General features: G+C 41.4%; 1 protein-coding gene across 9 annotated transcripts in view; it reads right to left on the bottom strand.

Annotated features, from left to right (window-relative positions):
* VIT (vitrin) overlaps positions 1 to 24158 on the bottom strand; it is a 38095-nt gene that overhangs the window by 2535 nt on the left and 11402 nt on the right. For 2 of the 9 annotated variants that reach the window (XM_083604282.1, XM_083604283.1), the window contains exons 2-17: positions 22363 to 22424; positions 21747 to 21809; positions 21186 to 21342; positions 19532 to 19665; positions 17287 to 17361; positions 16580 to 16801; positions 15419 to 15469; positions 14085 to 14123; positions 13905 to 13961; positions 12764 to 12826; positions 11354 to 11401; positions 8149 to 8211; positions 4308 to 4455; positions 3532 to 3635; positions 2335 to 2561; positions 498 to 1011 (exon numbers count right to left, since the gene is read on the bottom strand). In XM_083604282.1, coding sequence (XP_083460408.1) covers positions 498 to 1011; positions 2335 to 2561; positions 3532 to 3635; positions 4308 to 4455; positions 8149 to 8211; positions 11354 to 11401; positions 12764 to 12826; positions 13905 to 13961; positions 14085 to 14123; positions 15419 to 15469; positions 16580 to 16801; positions 17287 to 17361; positions 19532 to 19665; positions 21186 to 21342; positions 21747 to 21809; positions 22363 to 22393 — 1996 coding nt within the window. In that variant the 5' untranslated portion in view covers positions 22394 to 22424. The remainder of the gene's footprint in view (positions 1 to 497; positions 1012 to 2334; positions 2562 to 3531; positions 3636 to 4307; positions 4456 to 8148; positions 8212 to 11353; positions 11402 to 12763; positions 12827 to 13904; positions 13962 to 14084; positions 14124 to 15418; positions 15470 to 16579; positions 16802 to 17286; positions 17362 to 19531; positions 19666 to 21185; positions 21343 to 21746; positions 21810 to 22362; positions 22425 to 24158) is intronic. The other 7 variants (XM_083604285.1, XM_083604286.1, XM_083604288.1 and 4 more) reach the window with 5 other exon arrangements.

Raw genomic sequence — 24158 nt, 5'->3', positions numbered from 1 at the left:
AAGGGCCCGTATAAGGGTGAGGTGTTTAAACTTAAATAAATGAGGCATTCCAATCCCCAGACTTGTTGTTCCCCATTCCCTATTGTCTTGTTGAATGACTCATACATGTCCTTCCCGTGTTTCAAAAAGTGAAGGGCTTAATGTTCACCAAGAATATACAAATACACTACTTTTTTTTAATTATTATGCCAAACTTGGACTTCTGGCTTGCAAAACTTAGATGCCATATTCTAGATCCAGAGCCCCATTGTTTGGGTGCTTTATGCAAAGCTTCTTTAAAAATAAATGAGGGGTTCTGGCGTAGATGGGCCTTGGTCTGATGGAACAGGACTCTTCTGTTCTTCAGTGCTTTCCAGATGTTGCGGGACTCCAAATCCCATCACCTCCAGCCAGTATAAGCTATGGTCGGGAATGATGGGAGCTGTAGTTCCGTGACATCTGGAGGGCTACAGGTTGCCTACCCCTAAAATAGGTGTTTATAGGGTCTTCTGGCTTACCATTCTGATGTGCCGCTGCAGCCGGCCCCCGGACATCATCGTATGATCTGCCATCTGTAATAAGAATCATTATCTTCCTCTTGTTTGGTTTGGATTTGCTGAAGAGCTGTTCAAAGGCATAGTTGATGGCTGCTCCGGTGCTGGTTCCTCCGCTCCAATAGTTGATTCTCTTGATGGCGTTTAGGACATCCTGCTTCGTTCTGTGCTTGTCGAAGCCAAACTCCAGCCTCTGTTCGTAGGTGTACTGCACAGCTCCAATACGGGTGTCTGTATCGGAAATCTCAAATTCCTTGCTGATGTTAGCGACAAACTGGAGGAGGGTGCGGAAGTTGCCAGTGCCAACGCTGCTGGACCCGTCAATGACAAATCCAATATCCGCTGCATTCAGACAGGTCTTGCTGCATGCCAGGCGATCAGAGTCACAGACTCGCTTCACTAACTGCTGCACTACTTTGTGTAAGCTGAACCAACTGGGCACATTGATGGAATAGTACCCATTGGTCCTGCACACAGCCTGAAAGAGAGAAAACAAAAGCAATGAATTTCAAGAGCAGTTACAGCAAAATTCATGGAGGCAACTTATTACTGTCAGTCATTGATTTCACCTTACGACGGCTCTGTCCCTATGTATGAAACGTTTTTATGAGACAAACGGGTATTGCATCAAACTGGTAGAAAACACAGCTGAATAATATCCGCCCTTATCGTTTCTTAGATGTTGAGGTCTACATCCAGCTTAAAGGCAGCTAAATGGTAGACTGTTGCGTTTATACTTGTTATTCGAGTACCTGCCACATTGCAAAACTAGCATCTGAATTGACTCTACTTCTGTCAACAGGCTTAACATTCATTGCAGGCATGTTTGCTCTCATGTCTTAAAGTTATTTCCATTTTCTAAGATACAGCTACCATTAAGTCACTTTGTATGAACACAGGGCTTCTTGCCTCATTCTACTTTCCCAGTCTGGCAAGTGCACAGAGGCTTACTGTGGCTCTTCCCCCATTCAAACCTAAAGGAAATCGAGACCACCAGCCAGTCCAATTCAGTCTGGAGGCTTCCCAGGTTAAAGGCATTAAGGGACTTTGAAGTTCATAGGAAATGTATTTCATGGCACAGACACAGTGGAAAGTGCACAAAATTATCTGAAAGGGTGTCCAGAGGGAGGAGAAAAAAGATGTATTCTGAAGGACAGTTCTCAAAGTCCACTTTGCTTCCTGATCTTGGGCTCATTTGCCAACCTTCCAGGAAAGACTACATACATGCCAGACTAACACCACTCAGTTGAAGAGGCATTTTGTCATGAGTGCCTGACCTATACTACATAGCTTGTGAGAATGAGTTCTAACTGAAGTGTATCCAGAACTTTTGTGTGTTTTGGAGGAAAACTGGAGGCAAGAGTACACAGCGTTCAGTAAACATGATCTAACACTACACAACTTGATTGAGGCTTTGAAGTGAGTTGATTGCTTGAGTCTTGCAGTCTCACTTGCTAAACCTTCATAATCTGCCCTTTGTGACTCCACTGAAGAACTAAGCGTACATAGATGCATCCTGTTTATACCGGGGATCTTGTAAAACTTTGCCGTATTGAGTCTCAATATGGTGACTATTGTAGCATGTGAATATTTCAAAGAGAGAACTATATAGCTATCGCTGGACATTGTTGGAGCAGAGTGGTAGCCAGTTTGCTCACTCACACTTGTGGGTTTTTGGCCAGGCAAGGATGTCTCACTTTTATATTGACTCGCCTACATGTGATGAAGAGTTCAGATCCCACCTTTCATCAGAATCAAGAAATCTTGCCTCTTTCTTGATGGATCCCAATGTACTCCTTACCTTGTCCACAAAGTTTGTTTCAATAACATTCTGCTTTTCATTTTCATCTGGTCCTTCAATGGTGACAAAGAAAATGTTGATGCCGGATTCCCTTGCCAGCCGAGAGGCCTCTTCCACTTTATCTGTAGGCCACCCATCCACCATCACTATAGCAACGTTGGGTGCACTACCTCTGTTCCCATTAGCATCCTCAAAGAAGTTTTTGTTAACAAAGGACAGCGCTCTCCCTGCATGAAGATGGGGGGTGGGGGGAAGTAACAGTTGTAACTTGCTGAGCAAAACAATGAAAAAGAACGTTAAAATCTCTTAGAACCTGAGCTCCTTGCCATTTATATGATTGTTTTGCCTATTATTGTCTATAATTAACAACAGAAACAATAAAATTGAGGATTCTCTCAAATCATCAGTAGCCCAGATCTAGTTACAGGCAACAATGCACATTCAATCTAAGTCACTGGTTGAGGATACATTTTTCTATCCACATGGAAATGGACATATATGCCCCCACCAGAGCCATGTGATGTCAAAGGGTTGCCTCACATCCAAATGTGCATAACAAAGCTGATGCAAATCTCATTTGTGCATTCACATCCCACATCTGCATGCAATCTCTCATCCAATGACGGAACCTACTGTGGAATCTTCTTGTATTGCTTGCTTGCTTGGTCAAATGTGTCTCTAACTTCTGCCTGATATGTTTTAAAAGCCGAAAGCGGGAATAGATTTGCAATAAGGGATACTGAACTAAAGTCAGTGCTTTTTTTCTCGGGGGGGGCGGGGGGAGCAGGGGTACACATACCCCTAAACATTTTGTGAATCTAAGTTTGGCCTCAATGAGGGGCAGTATTTCAATATGAGTAGGAAAATGGTAGTACCCCTAAACATTTTTTTTAAGAAAAAAAGCACTGACTAAGGTATTGGTCATTTTAATTTCTGTTTGGAACTCTATGGTGGTTGGTGTCTCACCAATCTGCTATATTTGCACTGTGAAAGGGACAAGCTATTCAGAGAAAACTTTCAGATATTAAATCCTGATTCTCTGGAAGACAAAGTATTTTCCGGACTAAGGGAAGAGGAACCAGAAATGAGTGAGGACAGTTTGTGGTCTTGACCTCAATCTGCCTAGAACATCTAGCATACCAACATCTTTTGATTCTTAAACTGATTAGCTGTGGATGTATTGCGCAGGATACATACCAACATTGGACAATCCTCCTTTCTGTAGTATTTTCTCTATGGCATTTTGCAGATCCTTAGAGTTTGTATAGGTCTTCAAGTTAAATTCAGTTGAAGGGTCATCACTATTCGTAAAATGAAAATGGAGCAGTTTCGTTTTGTGTTATCCCCAGGAAAATAAGTTCATACACAATATGACACTAACTCTTAACACATTAATGATACTAGTTGTAATTTATAATTATTTCCTGTGTTTTCATAGAAATGTGTAAACATGTCATACGTGAAACTTACATTTGTGGCTGCTTTTTAAAATCAATTGTTTGACAAAAAAAAGTATGTAGGTGGGGCAACTGCCCTTGATGGATGAGGGGTGAGGAACCTGCGGTCTCCCCCAGTGTTGTTGGACTCACATAATCCCTGAAGTATGGGCTACTAGAGAGGTTCTCAAATTGTGGTCTATACACTCCATTCAAGTGATCTGCGGAAAGGTTGTGGAACAATCAAGAATCTCTATACTTGGAAATCTTTTTCTGACAATGGAGATTAAGACTGGATTTTGACCATGGTTGGATATATCAAATAAGCTAACAAGGTCCTAACTTAAGATATATGATTTTTATGATGCAGTGCTGGTGCAGTCTAGTAATGTAAGATACATATCTGCTTCAATTTGTATAACAAAAAAAAAAGTGTATTAAGTAGTTTGCCACAAGAAGTTCCTGTGGTGTTGCTACAGACATGGAGATGGATGTTAGACAGCACAGGTGTTATGAAAATACATAATATTCTCTTACCCATACTGGATGATGCCCATAAGAGGACCAGCTGGGCCCACATCCAGGGCTTGAGCAACATTTTTGAGGAACTGTTTTTGGATCTGAAAGCGGCGCTTGCCAATGCTCCAGCTGCCATCTATCAAGAAGGATAAATCAACTTTGCAATCTGAAAAAAAAGAATAGATTACAGTAACTTTGGAGGTCCTTTTGGATATATTTTGTCTTTTTCCTGCATGACTACAAAAACACACCTCAAACCATGATAAGAGAGCATGTACTCAATCATTCACAGAATTTACCAAAGATTACAAAGCTTCACTTGACATAGATAACAATAACCCTACTTGGCAAGTAGAGAAGAATTAGTGTTTCTGTTTCTGCTCAGAAAGAATTCTGTTTCTATAAAGGTTCCATCCACAGAGCTGGGCAAACTTCAGGATTGTTTAATCTACTTTTCTTCCCCCCCCACAACCCACCCTCAAAAATTTACCAACCAGAATTGAGTATAAAAAGACACACATGATTAATGAACATGGTGCCTTGGAACACAGTCTGAGCTTTGAAATGTGTTTTTATTACCAGAACTGAACCAAGTTTACAGTCCTTAAACCCAAAAGTTCCCTTCTCCTGGCCCACTTACTTCATTTCAGCAGGCTAATTTAGGTGGGGGAAGTTGTTTGGCTGTTGCTAGGGTCTGACAATCAGAAGTCAGAAACCCTTAATGATCTACTGCAGACTGCATCCATATCTACCAATGGTTCCCAATATGCCAAGGTTGCAGGTTTGATCTCTATATATTCTTGCATTGCAAGGGGTTGGGCTACATGATCCTCAGGGTTCCTTCCAACTCTATAATTCTATGATTCTTCCTTCTACTTCTGCTATCTCAGCTGATACAGGCCACCTTGAAATCACACAGACCTTTGAAAGGAAAGCTTAGCTCAGAAGGAGTCCCCACATACACTACGGATACAGTCGTATTATGCACATTTATCTGGGACTAAATCCCATTTGAACCTAATGAGGCCAAGTTCTCAGAAGATGTATAAGAGGGTTGAGCTTCATGTGGGCTATTTGAATACATCAGGAGCAGTCATATTCAAATCATGTCATTAAATGATTGTGTAAGATTTGACAACTTTGCAAGACTTGGACATATGTGACTCATGCGGACTGAGCTACTTCAGATGAGCATATTGTGAGTTAGCGACAGTAGAATTTTCTCCTCTCTGCTAATTTTCTATATGCACCGTGTGTTTTACAGGAAGAAGCATTCAACTGTTCTACCCCCCCTCTCACCAAGTCTGAAGTGGTACAGTCCAGCAGCAGTCTTACCACATGAAAGTTTTACCACACTGAGTGCCTCTCTTTCCTTCCTGCATTTTAGTGTGCATTGTGGTTGTATTCTCTATTCCTGCATTCTGACTTGTATAGCTATTTGAAAAAAGCAAACCCCCCCCATACAAAAAGTGTTCTTTAATTAGTGCTGGAACAAAAAATTTCCTTCTTTATTGAAGTGGGAATTGCTATTTTGCCAGACATGGAAGTAATTCAAAGAATGATAATCTCCTTTCTGGCTTTCAGATCTGCCTCTCCAGTCTGGATATTTAAAAACTTGATTGTAGTCTTTTAAATGCACGTGTCCTCACTCATCTTGCTATTTTGGCTGGCAGAACAGTAGACAAACACCCAAAGCTAAAGCAACCTCTTCTCTCTATTTTTTTTTTTAAGTAACCAAATTTATTCACTCTGACCTGCAAGGAGTGTCTTCAAGAAATAGCAGTCTATTCTTCTTTTGCTCTAAGCTGCTGAGAAAATACTTGTTTCCTTGAAAGGGATCAACATTTGGATAAGCTTAAATGGCAATTAATGGTTTTTGTTCCTAGTCAGGCTTCTTGTATGGTTTTCTTTGAAACTGCTCCCACCAAGACAGGTGTGCCAATAAAGGTATATTTCACTAAAGAGGTGCCAGGCTTGCAAAGATTCCCCATGCCCTTTAAAAAATCCTTTGTGAGTAATCTTGTTCCGAGTGTGTTCCAACTTCCTTACTCCGAATCAGGATTTGTACTGTGTGCTGAGATTGTTCCTGGCTCCTGCATGGCATTCCTTTCATTACAAGATTGGCTCCAGAAGCATAAACCCCTGACAAAATCCAGCAATTATTTGCGGAGAACTGTGATAAAACCTGGTGAGGCAGATACACCCGCCTTGCTATTTTAGGAGGAAAATTAGCACTTTCCTGCAGCTATTTAAAGGTGATTCATTAATTTTGTCCCTGAGTAGCCATAATCTAAGATTGATATTGATGGCATTGAGAGCAAGAATTAGGAGGGCACGTTTTGAGAATGAAATTAATGCCTCTGGGGCAGGGAGAGAGGATCAACAGGCTTGTGGCCCATGATGGCTATGTTCTGCCTCCACAGCTGGCGTTGTGTGCTTCTGACTATCAGTTGCAGGTAGAGTGCTCCTGTGCTTGAGTCCTACTTGTGAGCTTCCCATGGGCATCTAGTTGGCCACTGTGAGAACAGGATGCTGGACCATTGGTCTGATGGAGAACTCAGTTCTGGCACCTCTCAGGTGATGCCATTGCCATTCTAAGACAATGAGGGAGGCATTCATAGTGAGTTCCGGCACCTCTCTTTCTAGTAAAATGGCACTTTTATTATGATATTGTATTGTAAAAAAAAAACCCACTACCCTTGCATATAAACTAACTCTCATTCTGATTTGCCTGGCAGAAAAACCTCCACGCTTCCCTACACCAGGTAGCTTTTTCTCCAATTGTGTTTGTACTTTAAGACAGGAATGGGGAATCTGCGGCCCCCTCCAGATGCTGAACTCCAAATCGCATCAGCTCCAACCAGCATAATCAATCTTCATGGATATTGGAACTGCAGTCCAACAACATAGCGGTTCAACCCCTAAGTTAGGATAAAGCGTCACTTTAAATAGAATTCTATATTGGGTCAGAAAAAATAAACCCTACTGTATAATCAGATATATAGAATGCCTGCTCAGGAGCCCCTGGTGGTTTTACCATGGCAACAGAGCAAGGATAGGGGACCAGTGATCCTCTAGATCAGGGGTCAGCAAACGTTTTCAGCGGGGGGCCGGTCCACTGTCCCTCAGACCTTGTGGGGGGCGGACTATTTTTTTTGGGGGGGGGGGAGAACGAATTCCTATGCTCCACAAATAACCCAGAGATGCATTTTAAATAAAAGCACACATTCTACTCATGTAAAAACACCAGGCAGGCCCCACAAATAACCCAGAGATGCATTTTTTAAAAAAGGACATTCTACTCATGTACAAAACACGCTGATTCCTGGACTGTCCGCAGGCCAGATTTAGAAAGCGATTGGGCCGGATCTGGCCCCCGGGCCTTAGTTTGCCTACCTATGCTCCAGGACTAAAACCCTCTAGCTAAAAGGGTGGGTTGCCCGTTGAGCATGCTGTCTGGGGCTGAAAGGAGTCACACCCTGGGCTGCTTCACTGAATCTTTAGGCAAACTTTTGCAGCTCTTGCAAATGTGTGCCTCAAAGATCCAGTTTATATTATCTTGAAAATCACAACTAGGTTAAACAGCAGCTCAGTCCGCAGCAGTAAAAACCAATAACTAGTCCTGGGTGATTTCTCTTCAGCAAACTTAGGAATGGATTCAGCAAAAATTAAGCTCATTAGCAAAATGTGGATTCCACTGCAACCCGGATGACATCTTTGAACCCTGATACATCCATTCTTTCCCTTCCCCCAGAAATCACAATGGGGAAGCCCTCTAAGAAGGCTCTCCCTTCCTCCCAATGGCTGAAGCTTTGAAAGGGCAGACTCTCAGGTGCCAATACTTGGCTGGTGCACATACTTGGGTTTCCCTGTGAAACTGGTTGCAGGGGTTTGGGGACCACGTCTTCTTTGGAACTGAAACCTGGAATGATCAATAATGACACAGTCGGTTATTAAATGCAAAGGGCATGAGATGATGACATCATCATATTTTTGAGGGCCTTCTCAATAGTGGAGCCCTCCCTGTGGAAAACCTTCCTTTCAGATGTCAAGGAAACAAACAACTATTTGACTTTTAGAAGACATCTGAAGGCAGCCCTGTATTGGGAAGTTTCAAATGTTTCATGTTTTAGTATGTTCTGACATGTGCTGTGAACCACCCAGATTGGCTGAGGAAACCCAACCAGATGGGCAGGGTATAAATAATAATGTACCACATACATCTGAGATATAGTGGTAGCTACTAACTTTTTTGACTTCAGAATTCATGGATGTTAGGCTGTTATATGTGTGGTTCATTCACCTACTGATTAAAATTCACAGCCCTACTTGCTGATATAAGAGGTGGGATAATTACATGTGCCATGAGGAAACACAGAAAGGAGTTCTTGTCTCGCCACAATGAACTGTAAATTCTTGTCTTGCCACAATGAACTGTAAATTATCACCAGGTATTCTTGCACTTTGGGGCATACCACAAAATGGGGCTAACAAGGCTCTGTTCCGCACATTAGACTGTGTTTATGCACTGTGTCATCCTACATGGAATTTACCCCACAACAATTTCATTTTGAAACATGAACAACATGGTCCATGTGGTGTTTATCTTTATTTGAACTTTACACCTCTAGAAAGCTGAAAATTAGATCAGCAGTAGGAAATCTTCACCTCACAGTATGGCTTGGCTCAATCCGTGCCCTTTACCCTCCCCATCCATACCAGGTGTCATGAACAGGTAAATTCACAAGATAAAACTGAAAAGAAAGCACTGAGAGTGTGCTCTAGCTGCACTCCTAATTCTTCCTTTTCGTGGCTGGTCTGGTGCTTTTTGAATTTGGTGCCGATTCACAGCTGGAAAAGAGTCGGGAGTGCATTCTCATTTTGACTTTGCAGCCACGGCCATTGTTTGAGTTTAAGCTGAGGCTGCAGAGGGAGGTCTTTCCTTTGCAGCCTGGCTTTCAGGCCACTGCTTGAATGCAATTAGATAATTATATAGTTCTTTTTAATAAAAATGCCACCCATCATGTATCACTGAGAAAAGGCAATACATTGAAAAGGCAGCCCTTTCTACTGAGCCCTTCTAGGTTCCCAGGCTGGCTTGAAAACTGTATTGTCAGTCCTGGGAATATTCCCTCACGCTGCCTTGGTGCTTCACTGCAAGCCAATTAAGCTTTTTCACCACTGAGTTGTCACAGCTGTCCAGGCTCATTAAATCTCCACTCAGGCAATACTTGTCACATACAAACTAAAAATAATTCTCTTTGAAGTGATAATCAGCATGCATCAAACTTAATCACTGAGCTAATTTTTTATTGTATTCTGGTCCCTTGGAAAATTTCCCTTTTCTCACCTCAAGCTGTGTGATGAATAATCTTGCCTGCAAATAGGTATCCAGACATCCACCTGAACATTTAGAGTGTTTTTACTTTCTGTTGATGGTAATCTCTTAACATCCTGATACATGTGCTGAGATTCAACTTGGAAATGTAAACCTTTTGGCTGTTCTGACCTGTGTATATGGATCCATTGCCTATGCAAGCCCATCCTCGCACAACAACTCTCCCACTTAAGCAAACAAGAAAGGGCAAAGCATAGCTAAAACATTATGGAATAGGACTAAGGGTGTGTTTACAAGCACATGTACTCAGTAACTGCAACATAATGACTTACACAACCTGCAAGATTCACGTGATGAATCTGCTTTTGGGTGGATTAAGTTAAAATCCCTTTCTGTTTCATGTATGGCAGGATCCTCCATAACTTTGACCCCTCACCTGCAGATTCATCATTCCAACCTCACGTTTCAGCTGTGACTCTCTGCTTTCTGATTTTTAGAAAGGCTTCATTTTATAGCACAAACATGCAGACCTAAGTATGAAAACAAATTGCCTCTCTTGCCATAGCTTAATATAGGCCTCTCCTGGTATGCCCCGCGGAGGACCTTAAGGTCCACAAACAATAATACTTTGGAGGTCCTGGGCCTCAAGGAAGTTAGACTGGCCTTGACCAGGGCCAGAGCCTTTTCAGCCCTGGCCCCAGCCTGGTGGAACGCTCTCCCACAAGAGACCAGGGCCCTGCGGGATTTGACATCCTTCCGCAGGGCCTGCAAGATGGAGCTGTTCTGCCAGGCCTTTGGTGCGGGCCCAGTCTGACTCCCTTGTTTCTGTGGGACCCTGTATGTAAGTGGCCTCCTTGGCTCTTTCTATCGGCCTATATGGGACCAGCACGAGTGGCCAGGCCTGGTGAGCTTTTAATTCCTTACCCCTATGGTTATGATTCGTGGGTTCCCACTTAATTTTATTTTGATTTTAAATGTGATTCAAATTGTATTTTAAACTAATCGTTTGATTTTGTGTTTTGAATGTATTATATATTTGGTGTTAGCCGCCCTGAGCCTGGCCTCGGCTGAGGAGGGCGGGGTATTATTAATAATAATAATAATAATAAATGTGATTTTCTTTTCCTACATTCCATTTGCTCCTGTCAGAGCTTGTCTACCCTTTCCTCCACACTTTCCAGGCATGGTCCATACTTTAAAGCTCCATGTCTGAGTGGCTCTGTTTTTTGCTCTGGAGCTTTCCCCACAAAAACCCACTCCTCACCATTGGATTGGCACAAATACCAGTCCATTGGAAACCCAAACTGAATTGCAAAAGAAAGAGTGCTTGGACACATAGCTTTGAAGTGCAGACCTGTGCCTCGAAAGCCTAGGGCAAAAAGTAAGTGTGGATTCGCCCAATTCATACTCAGGATAGCCACCGTTCACAACATTTCTGTGGAAGTTTATAATGTGTGTGATGATCATACAGGTAGATTTCTTGCATATAGCATGCAAATGCTTCTCATGTAAAAAGGGCCTTGTAATTTCTTCCTAAAGCAGCAAGTGAGGGAGCTTCTAGTCTGTGGACTTAATTAGGTCTTGCTATTAGGGCTGCTAATTTGGCCTATGAGGCTGTATCTTCCAAGCCACGCCCACCTATGTCTGGTGTGAGGCAGGTAAAGATGCAGCTCCAATCGAAAGCCTTAAAATGAGTTGGTAATTAGAATACATTGCGTAATACTACCTGTGTCAAAAAGGCTTGATCCCAGTTTCCACAAGTCTGTTTCTATAGCTTCCACACACAAGAAGGAAAAACAGTAATTACTTAAAAGTAAAAAAAGCAAAAGCAAACCACTAACCCAAACCAACCTGAAGTTAACAGAACAAATGCTGTTCCTTTAGGCGAGGCCCTTTGTAAAATGAAGTACATGTAAAAATAAGCAGAAGTATATGTAAGAAGCAGAATAAATAGAGCATGGCATGGATATGACAGATCCTTCCTTAAGTGAAATATTAAGTTAAGAGACATTCTGTGCCAGAAACAAATGAATTTTTTTTTTAGTTTTGACATGAACTTTTGAGGAGGGTACTTATGCGGTTTTCTTCATACTGTTTGTTCCAACAACAAAAAAGTGACAAGCCAGCTCTTTCCTGGGTCTTTGGCTTGTCCCATTTCTTTTAATGATTGTTTCTCAAAGAAGGGGCTGATGCACTATGTAAATTGCCTTTTGTGTTGCTGTTTTTTGTCAGCCTCAATTTCCAGTGTTTGGGCAGATACTGTGAAGTGAGACGGGTGATTTGTGCTCATGATGCTATTGGGGCAGTCATATGTGACCTCCTTTTCAATACTGTTTGCATCTGCAAAGGTTTTTTGTTTTTTTGTTTTTGCTTTATTTCCAATAACCGCTTATCCTGCCACTTCCTGATGAAATCCCATAACTTTTTAAACCAGAAATGTTCTGATTTATTTTTGCTTTTGCTTTTATTGCAATACGGCCCCTCCAGATAGCAATAATGTGATAGATAGCTTTGGGAAACGCTGCAGAACAAACCAAAGCAGGCTAACCCCACTGCAGTGGTAACTCTGGTTACATACTTAATTTGTTCCAGAGGCCCATTCTTAACCTGAAACTGTTCTTAACCTGAAGGACCCCTTTAGCTAATGGGGCCTCCTGCTGCCGCCGCGCCGCCAGAGCACGATTTCTGTTCTCATCCTGAAGCAAAGTTCTTAACCTGAGGTAATATTTTTGGGTTAGTGGAGTCTGTAACCTGAAACGTATGTAACCTGAAGCATATGTAATAGTACCACTGTACTAATGCACTATGATCATGTCAAGAATATGTTGCAGCACAGATCTGCAGTGAAACACCAGGCCCTTACGAACAATACTTTAATCAAGACTAAAGTTTATTCTGCATATATAGGAAACTGCCTGAAAGGAAGCAAATTGTTGGTTGGTATCATGAGCACCAGACATAGGGAACTGGATGTAAAAGAATACTCAGATGACTTAAGCACTGCTCTGTTGAAAACAATAGATTTTTTGCATACGAGGTGAGAGGAAGGTAGTGCTTCTGGTTCAGACTAACAAGCCCAGAGAAATCTAGGTGACAAATCCTGTCAAAATCTGCCTTGGTTTATGGGGAAGCTTACCCAGATTGGCAGGAGAGGTGGAAGGCTTCCGGAAGGAGACAATTGGCTCTTGCCGTTGAAGACCTGTGTGGTTTGTCAAAAGGGTCAACTTTAATACACAGAGGTATAATTCTAGTGAGTCTATTTCATTACCTAAGAACCACCAGTTTTAAAATGGGGGTAGTATTAATAGGGACTTCCCTGTACATCAAGACAGTTTAGCTTCAGCAAATTTTAATAGGATGGGCACTCTGGTCCTCAGCATTGACAGCCTGAAATGCTATCATAATGTCACACGGAAGTCAATTGACGTCTCTTGGGCTTGGGTTGCAATCTATACATGATTTAATCAGGTCAGTCCTGTTCACTTTATTAGAACTGCTCTGGTGATGTAAATGGGTTATGGATTTCAACTCCTACAAAATAACTTGACTCAAGTAGTTTGAACTTTAGATGATAAGTAGCACGCAGGTGGCGCTGTGGGTTAAACCACAGAGCCTAGGACTTGCCAATCAGAAGGTCGGCAGTTCTAATACCCGTGAGGGGGTGAGCTCCTGTTGCTCGGTCCCTGCTCCTGCTAACCTAGTAGTTCGAAAGCACGTCAAAGTGCAAGTAGATAAATAGGTACCGCTCTGGTGGGAAGGTAAACAGCGTTTCTGTGCGCTGCCCTGGTTCGCCAGAAGCGGCTTAGTCATCTGGCCACATGACCCGGAAGCTGTCATGGCTCCCTCAGCCAATAAAGCAAGATGAGCGCCGCAACCCCAGAGTCGGCCACGACTGGACCTCATGGTCAGGGGTCTCTTTACCTTTTTAGCAGACCACTACAGGCCTGTGGGTATAGGGTAATATATAAATTTAATAAATAATAATACAGAAATGCTGCAAAATCAGAATGGCTGCAATCCAACCAAATCTTTTTATTTTAAATCCCAGCGATTTCACAGGGAGAGTCGAGCATGTGTTTCAATATCTTCTACTGAAATAACAGGGAATTAAAAATTTTAACTTGGGCTAAATTGTATCCAGTATTTCTTAGGCGTATTTCCTAAGTAGTAATTGTAGGTAACTCAGGGAAACTTCCAAGAGAACGTCTTTAAGAGTGGGCTCTGGTTGCTGCTTTTTATAACCGGAAAACATTTTTAAAATCATATGAAGATTTTACCTGTATTAGGTCGAGCGATATTTCTGTTACTTGCATGGCTGGAACTGCCTCTGAATGCTTTAAAAATATTTTACTGGTCAACACATAAACTTGAATAAATTGTAATTAGTAAATATGATTACTTTAAACTAAACTTAGCTTAAATGAAGAAAATATATATCCATTTAAGTTAGGACATACCTTGATTCTGGGTTCTTCCTTGTACAGCTTGAACCTGCCCTAAAATATGCATTAAAACAGAAAATGTTATTTGCAGTTCCCAAAACTATTTTTAAAAGACATTTCTTTTTAAAAGTGATAATTTTATAGCTGCAGGAGGTAATCCTAATCCTAATCCTTTAGCATAGAAGCACACAGGTCATCTAGTCTAACCGCTTGCAATGTAAGAATCTTTTGCCCAACGTGAGACTCAAACCCATAATAGTAATAATAGTAATAGTAATAATAATAATAATAATTTATTTCTACCCCACCCATCTGGCTGGCTTTCCCCAGCCACTCTGGGCAGCTTCCAACAAAAGATTAAAAATACATTAAAACATCAATCATTCTAAATTTCCCTAAACAGGGCTGCCTTCAGATGTCTTCTAAATGTCATATAGTTGTTTATCTCTTTGACATCTGGTGGGAGGGCATTCCACAGGGCGGGTGCCACTACCGAGAAGGCCCTCTGCCTGGTTCCCTGTAACTTGGCTTCTCGTAGTGAGGGAACCGCCAGAAGGCCCTCGGCGCTGGACCTCAGTGTCCAGGTAGAACGATGGGGGTGGAGACACTCCTTCAGGTATACTGGGCTGAGGCTGTTTAGGGCAGGCATAGGCAAACTCGGCCCTCCAGATGTTTTGGGACTACAATTCCCACCATCCCTGACCACTGGTCCTGTTAGCTAGGAATCATGGGAGTTGTAGTCCCAAAACATATGGAGGGCTGAGTTTGCCTATGCCTGGTTTAAGGCTTTAAAGGTCAGCATCAACACTTTGAATTGTGCTCAGAACCCATAACCCTGAGATTAAGATTCTCAGGCTCTACCAACTGAGATTAAATATAGGATTTATGAAACAATAATTACAGAGAGATATATATTACTTAGCAGGAATGGGGAACTTGTGCCCCTCTAGATGTTTGACTCCAACTCCCATCAGTCTCAGCAAGTGTGGCTTAGTAGGAGCTGGAGTCCAACAGCACATGGAAGTCCAAAAAAGTCCCCCACCCCTGTTATTTGGAGACGGGTCTAGTCACAAGAAAGATTCAAACTAGTTGAACAGTCATTATCTTTTTCCAGGGAACCTTGGGAACTGTAGTTCTATGGCATGGATGAAAGGTATGGAGAACATCTTATAAAACAGCGATAACTGAAGCTACTTTTTCCTTAAGCTACTTTTTCCTTAGTGAAAGAGATAAAACAATGGCCATTTAAACACATTCCCATGGTGTATAATCAGACATAAGCCCACTGATTTCCCTGGGCTTCCTAGGATTGCAGCCGTGATTTGACAATGCACTGCCTCTGTACTTACTTGATGCTACAGCTGCTACTGAGGAGTAAGCTGGATGGACGTTGCTAGAACCTAATAATAATAATAATAATAATTTATTATTTATACCCCGCCCATCTGGCTGGGTTTCCCCAGCCACTCTGTATGGCTTCCAACAAAATATTAAAATACAATACTCTGTTAAACATTAAATCTTCCCTAAACAGTTCCCTAAGAACAAACCAGAGAAGCCCTCACTATAGCAAATGGAAAAGGAGAAAAATCAGTATGCAAAACAGAGAACGATGGAAAACAAATGGCCAAAGTGCACTGTTCTTTGAAGATGATGATCCTTCTTTAAATTGTAAGAGCAGAGGATGGGGAGGGGGTGAACATCAATGCACAGGAACCAGAGCAGCAAGACCCATTACCAGAGCCAGAGGGGCCCCTATACCCATCAATACAGCGGGCTCTGAGGTGTAGGGAGCAGCAGGAGTGGCACTCTAGGAGGCTGAGACAGGCAAGGGCCCACAGCCCAGCTCCCTACTTGACCAGGTGGGGCTCACTAGCTCTGGGAGGAGGGGTGTGATTCCTCAGCTGGAGTAGGCTTGAAGCAGGTGAGGGTTACCTGCCTCATCAAGCCCAGATGCTGCAATCAGCATGGAAATTACAAAAGGGAAGCAGAGCTGAGGGGCTGTTTTTTCTCAGCTCCCCATGTTGATGGGCCTTGATTTGGGTGTTTCTGGACCGCCACAGGACTGAGCTTCAGGTTTGACTCTGTATTGTATCCCGACTACTGGACTTTGGACTTGGCTTGACCATGAACCTTGTTTCCTGACCTTTGGATTTTGGACTTTGGTTGTGTGAACTGACCCTCAGGCGTTGAACTTGGCATACTGACTTGCTGCCTGGTATGGCCACCCAACTGTCGACTAAACTGATATCCCATCCTACGGCATCAGGTAAATTATAAATCCAATCCTTTGCAGCCTTTGCTTGACTTCAGAGTTTTATGAATTCACAACCTGGCTTGAACACATGCCAGAGTCTTCCTTTTGAATTTAGCTGTGCTGAGATTTTACTTGTCACACTAGAAGTGACAGCTTGGGGAGGCCTAACTAGACCCACAGGTTGAAATTTCTTCACTCCTGTTATAGCACAAACACATTGTTAAGCCACTATGACCTCTGCCATTTTGCTCACCTATGTCCCTGACCTTGTGAATCGCAACTGGAGGCTTTGTAGCTACACCAGTAGTTGCCTGGATAGTGATGGTTGTCGTGACTGTAGTTGGGATTGTTGCTGGCTTTGGAGTTGTGCTGACAAATTCGGTTGTCCTGATAGCAGCTTTTGCTGTTGTAAATGCACCTTGTGTAGTTTGTAATGGCACTGCAGTTGTCCGATACTCTTTCCGTTGGGAACCTCCTATATTAGTATAGAAATATAGTGAATTAATAGCAAAGAAAATGCTCTGTGCTGTTTGCAGAGATGCAAAACTATAGGCCCTGTGAATTTAGTGTCAGCCGCACATTCCTTTGGGATGCTTGTGTGTGGTGGTTGCTACCAGTTTTATGGGACACTTGGCATGGTGTTGCTGAGTCTCATATGGCAGCCTTTGCTCCCCGGTCCCTATAAGCTCTGAGAGGGGAATAGGGTCTCTTAATAACTCTCAGTGCACTTAACAAATTTGAGGACTCTGGATTATTTGGGGAAAACCATGACTACTTAAAGCAGTAAGATGCTGCTTTAAATGTATAGTGCAGGTGGAGCTGTATATGGAAGAACACAACACACACACTCTTTTCTCTCTCTCTCTCTCTCTCTCTCTCTCTCTCTCTCTCTCTCTCTCTCTCTCACACACACACACACACACACACACACACACTCCCAGCAGAAAATCTTACACTTGCCTTTAACAGGTGTGTTTGAGGAAGATGAATATTCAAGTGTTGATGGGTACTGCACACCTTTTTTGGGTTTGCCCTCTGTAGAAAACAAACAAGAAAAGCCAAATCGGAGAGAGTACATGACCTTGCAATAAAGCAAACACATTTTAATCCAGTAGATCTACAGCATATATCTAATGCAGTATAAGATATACATATTTAGCATAATATAAGTTCTTAAATCAGCCTGCAGGTAATTAGACCTTTGCAATTTCCCCCAGGGCTTTCAATTATTCACCGCAAGATCTGCCATGCCAGCTGCTCTGTGGTACAAAAGAACATGTGGGTGGCCTAGTACCTTTTATGCGTAAAACCGCTTTAATATTAAAGAACAAGCAAATTCACATTGCTTTGCCATTCATGTCTCCTGAGGTGGTGGTGGTGGTTGTTTGCAAGGGTAACATAACAAAACTCATTCCACTGAACTAACCAAGATTTATGTCATGGATGCAAGTAAAACACTACCTCACAAAAAACCCCATGCCTCTAGGTGGTTCCCCTTATTTACCACATACATAATTTTCAATCAAGTTCCGTTTCATTACAGATTGTTATTAGAGCCCATTAATAACCATGATAATAGTGAAAGAATTCAATGTGTGTGTAAGCTACATTTGAGTTCACATTTAAACCACATATGGGAGATCGTGACAGTTATAGTCTGGTACAAACCATAAACCTTTCATTGTGCCACATCATATGTTACCTCTTGACATTTCCCGCATCAAACTACATTATATAGCAACATTTTTAGAAACGGTAAATGTTTTTAACATTTACAGTGGTAAGTAAATGTCTTAAGCACTTTTATAGCAACAAGCAATCATATGCCAGACCTAGCCAGACATGTAGATGTGTTTAAATTACTATTTTTAATTTTAACTATTTTTAAATATCTGTTTTAACTGAATTTGATCTTACAATTTTAATTTCTCATGTATAATGCTTAGATGTTTTACTGCAATCAAGTAGTATGTAAATTTTGTTAAGTAAATAAATAAATAAAATATACCCAATAGGAGTAAATCCCACTGAACTCAATGTGGCTTACATCTGAGTAGGCATGTATAGGACTGCACTATCAAGCTCCTTAATTTCAATGGGCTTAAATATACACAACTCTGAAATTCAGGCTGATGTGTGATAAAACTGCAACATGCCCAAGACTAAGCATGTAATTAATCAAACAGAGGGAGTGAATTAGATTGGCTTGTCATGTAGCATCTAGTCCTTGGTTTTGTTTTAACCCTAAATGTGTAAATACATATTTTTTTAAAGAAACAATTGGCAATATAGTTAGTTTTGATCATTTTTTAAAGGAATACTTTAATTGCTGCATGGAAAACTAAGATGAATATAATGTCCATAACTTCCCCAAAGACATCCAGAACAGATTGTGTTACTTTAGCAGGGAGCTCTCATTGATCTGAATGGAGTCATTCGTTTGCACATAAACCAGCACATTTCAATACTCTGAAAGTGAGTACCAGCCAATTTGCATACCTCCTAGTGTGCTCATCATTTGAATCCTGTGAACTTGCCTCTTTTCTTCACGCTTCACAATATCCTGCTTTCTAGCTTGGCTTCCTAGCCCTAATTCTTTGTTTTTCTATGGGTCTTTGTACAGATCCTGATTGGCCAAGCTGGCAAATCCCACACTCCTAATTGTTTGCTAAGTGGAAACACGCTGCCAGTATGGTTTTTGTTTTAAACTTTGAAATGCCACTATTTTTGGCTTGTGGACAATGAGCTCAGTTGCAATGGATGTGGCTCAACTGCTCAAGCTTAGCTTGGCTAGCTATTTACCGTAGATGTCACTCACAGATGACTTATTGCAATTTTTGTATTTGCAGTGGGAATTACTGAGTAGAGGGGAAGAATTTCAAGTGATTCAGACTGGTTTCAATCTCTGGCTTGTCTGAATTACTTGAAAGAATACCCCAAAGCAAAATTGTTCCAGATAACCCCTGCAGACTTAAACCACATCTGCATTATACATTTAAAATGTTATTATATCACTGATAACAGTCATGATTGCCCCCAAACAATCCTGGGGACTATAGTTAAGGACGCTGAGACTTTCCCATCATAGAACTATGTTTCCAGAATGGTTGTGTATCAGCGTTTCAGTATCAATAATCAGATCATCTGATTTTTAGTTTTCAAAGTATGGCAGTGCCAAAAACAAAGAGATTGGCTATAAAAATACCTGAAACAATGAAGGACTCCCGCCACCGTGGTAAAGACAACGATCGGATGCCATTGGAGAAACTACCCTTGTAGCCAGATTGTCCAGCAACCTTTTGAACCAGGATTTTCCCTCCAGACTTGTCAATTATTCCACTGCAAAAATAAGGCATTCAGTTCAGAAACACCCTAGAATGCTGAATGGCTTTTGAATGGCAAGCCTAACCCACACAGGTGCAAAATTCCAGGTGCCTTACACATTTTCTCCAGACTCCCCTCAGAACTGGACTTGTTCTAACCCAACAGATAGTTGTTGTGTGTGTGTGTTTTTGTGCTTTCTGGTGTTCATTAACTCCACAGTGCAGCGCTAAAGCCATTTGGCAAGCTACTTTATAATTACAGGACTAAGGATAATTCTTAGGTAGAATGTACCTAGTCTAAACCTCTGATGTGAATCACTTCCACGTGCTTAATCTACCCTGATGCGCAAGAAAAAGATTTCAGAGTTTCCAAATTAAGATCAACGAGTTCTACCCAAAGCACATAGCGACCAACCAAGGCCCAAACATGGAATCCATCACGGTGGTTCCATTGTTTCACTGGCTCCTGTGATGTTTGCCAATGCACCTCCTTCCACCAACAGTAGTTTACATGGGGCTGCCTCTGAAGGCAGTTTAGAAACTTCAGCTGGTGCAGAATCCAGCAGGTTGCTCACCGCAGCAAGACAGTTTGAGCATATTACAACAATCCTGGCCTGCCTGCACTAGTAGCCAGTTAGCTTCCAGGCTCAATTCAAAGTGCTGGTTTTGACCTATAAAATCTTAAATGGCTCAGGACCACAATACCTCAAGGACCCCGCCCATATGAACAAAGCCAGAACCTGCAATCTTCATCTGAGGCCATTCTATGTAAGGCCCCTCCATGAGCTCTAGAGGGTGACAACAGAAGAACCACCCTTTTCTGGAGTGGCTTCCCTCTTCTGGAATGCTCCCCTCTGGGATGTTCACCTGGTGCCTTCATTATATATCTTTAGGCATCAAGCAAAAATATTTCTCTATAACCAGACCTTTGCCTGATTAAACAATCTATGGCCTTTTAAATGTGTTTATTGGAAAATGGTTTGATTTTGATTTTTCATTTGGTTTGTGTTGATATTTTGTAATTTTATGTTGTGAACTGCCCGGGATACAGGGCGGTATACAAATGTAAATAATAATAATAATAATAATAATAATAATAATAATAATAATAATAGTAGTTTTGCATTTAAACTTTTCCAGTTTTACAGAAATTCCTCTTAAAATAACGAATGAGATAAATTGATGAAAGGTAGTTTGTCTGAAGGAGAGGCAAGACTGATATTCAACCTAAAGGTATGCACACCTTTTGTGAGAAAACCAAGCTTATCCTGCGGCTGTGAGCTCTCTACAGAGTGCTTGCTGTTACCCCTAAAAGGTTGTTAGCCCAAAATAAATGTGCTACAATATATACCTGGTTAGCTATCAAGTGCAGCAAAGTTAAAGGGAGAGAAGGGATTATTAGTTTTAAGCGACCGTGGAACTACTAAGCTTGTAGAATTATTCACTCACACCATGTTAGTTTCTACCACTGAAGCAGCAATCATATTCCCCTGTGGTTCTGTGCCCTGCCTTAGATTGAAGGGCAACCCTGCTGACCTGTGAATAGCAGCGCCACATATACTGGAAAAAGAAGCATAGATATCGGTGCCGTAGACACGATATTTGACATCCTGACATCCAGAGGGACACTTAGCGATAAATTCAGGGTTGATGATCTTTGCAGCTTTGATGTCACAGTCAATCTGAGGAACATCTGTGAAGGCACAAATGGAATGTTATTTTTAATATTGGTGCTCTTGGTAGCATTGAATCATGCAATTAACACAGAAGTGTTATGTCAGCAGCTGCTTGTTCATATACACTTAATGCCATTTTTGTTTTTAGTACTCAAGTGGTGTACATTTTTAGGCAAAGAAGAGTAAGTCAGGATTCTGGACTAGATGGCCCTTTGTCCTGATCAAGCAGCACTTTTCTTATGTATGTAAAGCTGTGTGATACAATCCCAGTTTTGATATCTTGCTTTAAGCGGAAGAGATCTGGTATGCCCCCAAGATGTGCAGTGAATGCCACACATGAAGCCTCTCCCTATTGTCACACAGGGTTGAGGTTGAAAGCTCCCATCTTCCATCAGTCTGGTGCATTGCTATTTTCACTTACATAGTTTGGACTTTTTCTTCTTTGTGGCTTCCTTGGTGGCATAGATACAAGTCAGCAACAGAGCTGGAACAGAGCAAGTTGGACAATGTGAGGGAAGCAGACATTTGCAGCATCAGTTTGCATGACATTGAATGTTTTATGGAATGTACAGTGCAATCCTATGCATGTGTACTCAGAGATTAGCTTCCCTTAGTTCCATGCTGCTTACTCCCAGGTTGTGTGCTTATAACGGGTAGCCGACATGATGTCCTCCAGAAATCCTTGAACCCCAACTTCCATCAGTCCTAGGCACTGCAGCCAAAATTCAGGGGTGATAGGAGTTGCAGTCCCATCATTCCAATAACCCTGGTGTATAGGACTGCAGCCTCTTATTGTTTATACTGGTTTTAAAATTCTCCAAATGAAACATCAGTACTGTTACAATCTACCTTTGTTGCTCCAAACCTTGTATATCAATTATCTTAGATTTTAAACCCTTTCGGAGAGAGTGGCTCATCTGTCTTTTCTGATGGAATTGGTGTAACCCAATCTGTGGGATAGGGTGGGCTATATATAAGCAAGCAAACAAAGCAGAGATTGTAAAATATGAAAGTATGCCCCTTACTTGGTTACTTACCAAATATTGTTGCAATTGTTCTTGACTTCATGATGAGAATCTTGGAATTTTAATCAGGTTCACTGTAAAGTAAAAATAAAATATCAAATACTTCCTCACTTAGTTTAAAAATCTCATTTTCTTACCATTCATCTGTGGTTTGGTTTATTATTGTTTGAGTAGATTAAGGTTATCTTTCTTGAAGTCCTTTCAGAGTACCCTAGTTCCTTCCAATGTCTGCTTATTTATTTTTAAAACTGACACATTTATCAGAGGGATGTGGTTTTTTAAATTATTTTTCATTGAATGGATACTATACATGCTTTTTAAAAAAACATGTTTTCTTTTTGTTGGATTTAAGGACTAAATAATAATAGTAGCAGCAGCAGCAGCAGCAGCATCAACATTCTAAGGTTGAAGTCAGTGGTGAATGCTTTTTGGAAGGACATAGGTGTGGGAGAAACAAAACCAGTCTGTAATTCTATCTAGAGAATCATACAACCATTCCAAAACCTTGTGTAGATAAATCCTGGGACCCAACAAAAGGCTTTTTTACCTCCTTACTTGCTTCATGTTGCTTCTATCACACCAGAGTATCAGTATTGGCACCCAAACAGCAGCCATACCTCGTAGAAGAGAGGCTTTTGTGGAGATTTTGACTTATTGTAGCTGATTTGGGGCACTCTGAAGATGTGTGACAGGACAGGAGTTCTGATTCATAGCATTGATGACCCACAAGCCCACTTGGCTGAAACTGCCCTAAAACCTGGAAAGGTGGTCACTTTGAACACACTGATCACACAATCAGATATCTCTTTGAAAAGAGATTTTATTTTTAAAGCAACCGTCTTTTCCTTCTTTTGAAGAATAATATTGGGAAAGTTTTAAAATTTAAAGGAAAATAGATGTTTTGAAACCACACCTAAGCCACAGAATGTCTTCCTTTTAAATTATGTTATTGATAGTCTGACTTTTAGAATGCCCTTTGAAGGAGCTGGAAGATTAAAGAGCTTCTACCAGTGGATTGTTTAATCTCACAAGCAGTTTGACCATGGCTAATCTTATGTTTTTAAATGGAAGTGCTGGTTTTCAGTATTTGATTTCCACCTGTAGATTACATGTGCAAACAGAAATTATTTATGGGCATGATGTGATTATCTTGGGCAATGTAAGCGGTTTACTGTCACTAATCTTCAGGAGTAAGTTTGCCCAGTCTTTTCTACAGATGCAGATGTTTTCCTTCTCTCTCTCTCTCTGTCTCTCTCTCTCTCTCTCTCTCTCTCTCTCTCTTTCAACTGGTAAAAAAGCTGCTTCAGTAATAGCATAATAAACAGTAGGGGACTATGGTCATTTTAAAAATAGCTGGAGGAAGTGGCTTATTGGAATACTCTCAGCTTTGCATGCAGGACTAGAAGTTAAATATAGTTTTATATGGGATTCAGAGAATTCCTAGTATGGGAATAGGTGAATGAGAGGTAGATTGACATATGTTTTGATTACACAACTTCCACATTGTAGTCTGCCAGGCGCTTGATAATTCCTGTTTTTGCAGTCCCAAGAGGTTTGCCAAGCATGAATGATTGGCTGCAGTCGGTTTAGAGGGTCACAAGATGTGATATTGGAGCCTTTATACCTGTGTGGGTCTTATATGGCTTAGGCAGAACAAAATGTGCAAACATTTAAGATGAGCAGTTTCCTTTAGTTGGAACTATACTAAATGGTGCTGAAACAGTACAATAAAGGAAAAGCCCATCAAGACAGAGGAGGTTTGTTTAAAACTTGAACAAGACAAAAGTCCCTCTGATTCCAAAAAGGAA

This window comes from Podarcis filfolensis, assembly GCF_964270895.1.
Source record: "Podarcis filfolensis genome assembly, chromosome: 3".
NCBI classification, from domain to species: Eukaryota; Metazoa; Chordata; class Lepidosauria; order Squamata; family Lacertidae; genus Podarcis; species Podarcis filfolensis.
This window is presented reverse-complemented; position numbering and strand designations above follow the sequence as displayed.